The following is a 281-nucleotide window of genomic DNA, read 5'->3' on the forward strand; positions in this document are numbered from 1 at the left end:
CTGGCCGCCTGCCGCTACTTCGAGGCCATGTTCAGCCACGGGCTGCGGGAGAGCCGGGACGACACGGTCAACTTCCAGGACAACCTGCACCCCGAGGTGCTGGAGCTGCTGCTGGATTTCGCCTACTCGTCCCGCATCGTCCTCAACGAGGAGAACGCCGAGTCGCTGCTGGAGGCGGGCGACATGCTGCAGTTCCACGACGTGCGCGACGCGGCCGCCGAGTTCCTGGAGAAGAACCTGTTCCCCTCCAACTGCCTGGGCATGATGCTGCTGTCCGACGC

General features: G+C 65.8%; 1 protein-coding gene across 1 annotated transcript in view; it reads left to right on the forward strand.

Moving 5' to 3' along the window:
* KLHL25 (kelch like family member 25) overlaps positions 1-281 on the forward strand; it is a 5912-nt gene that overhangs the window by 1600 nt on the left and 4031 nt on the right. Inside the window, exon 3 of the mRNA XM_006771785.2 lies at positions 2-279. Within this exon, the coding sequence (XP_006771848.1) occupies positions 2-279 (278 nt within the window). The remainder of the gene's footprint in view (position 1; positions 280-281) is intronic.

The sequence above is a fragment of the Myotis davidii genome, unplaced genomic scaffold (assembly GCF_000327345.1).
Source record: "Myotis davidii unplaced genomic scaffold, ASM32734v1 scaffold164, whole genome shotgun sequence".
NCBI lineage: Eukaryota > Metazoa > Chordata > Mammalia > Chiroptera > Vespertilionidae > Myotis > Myotis davidii.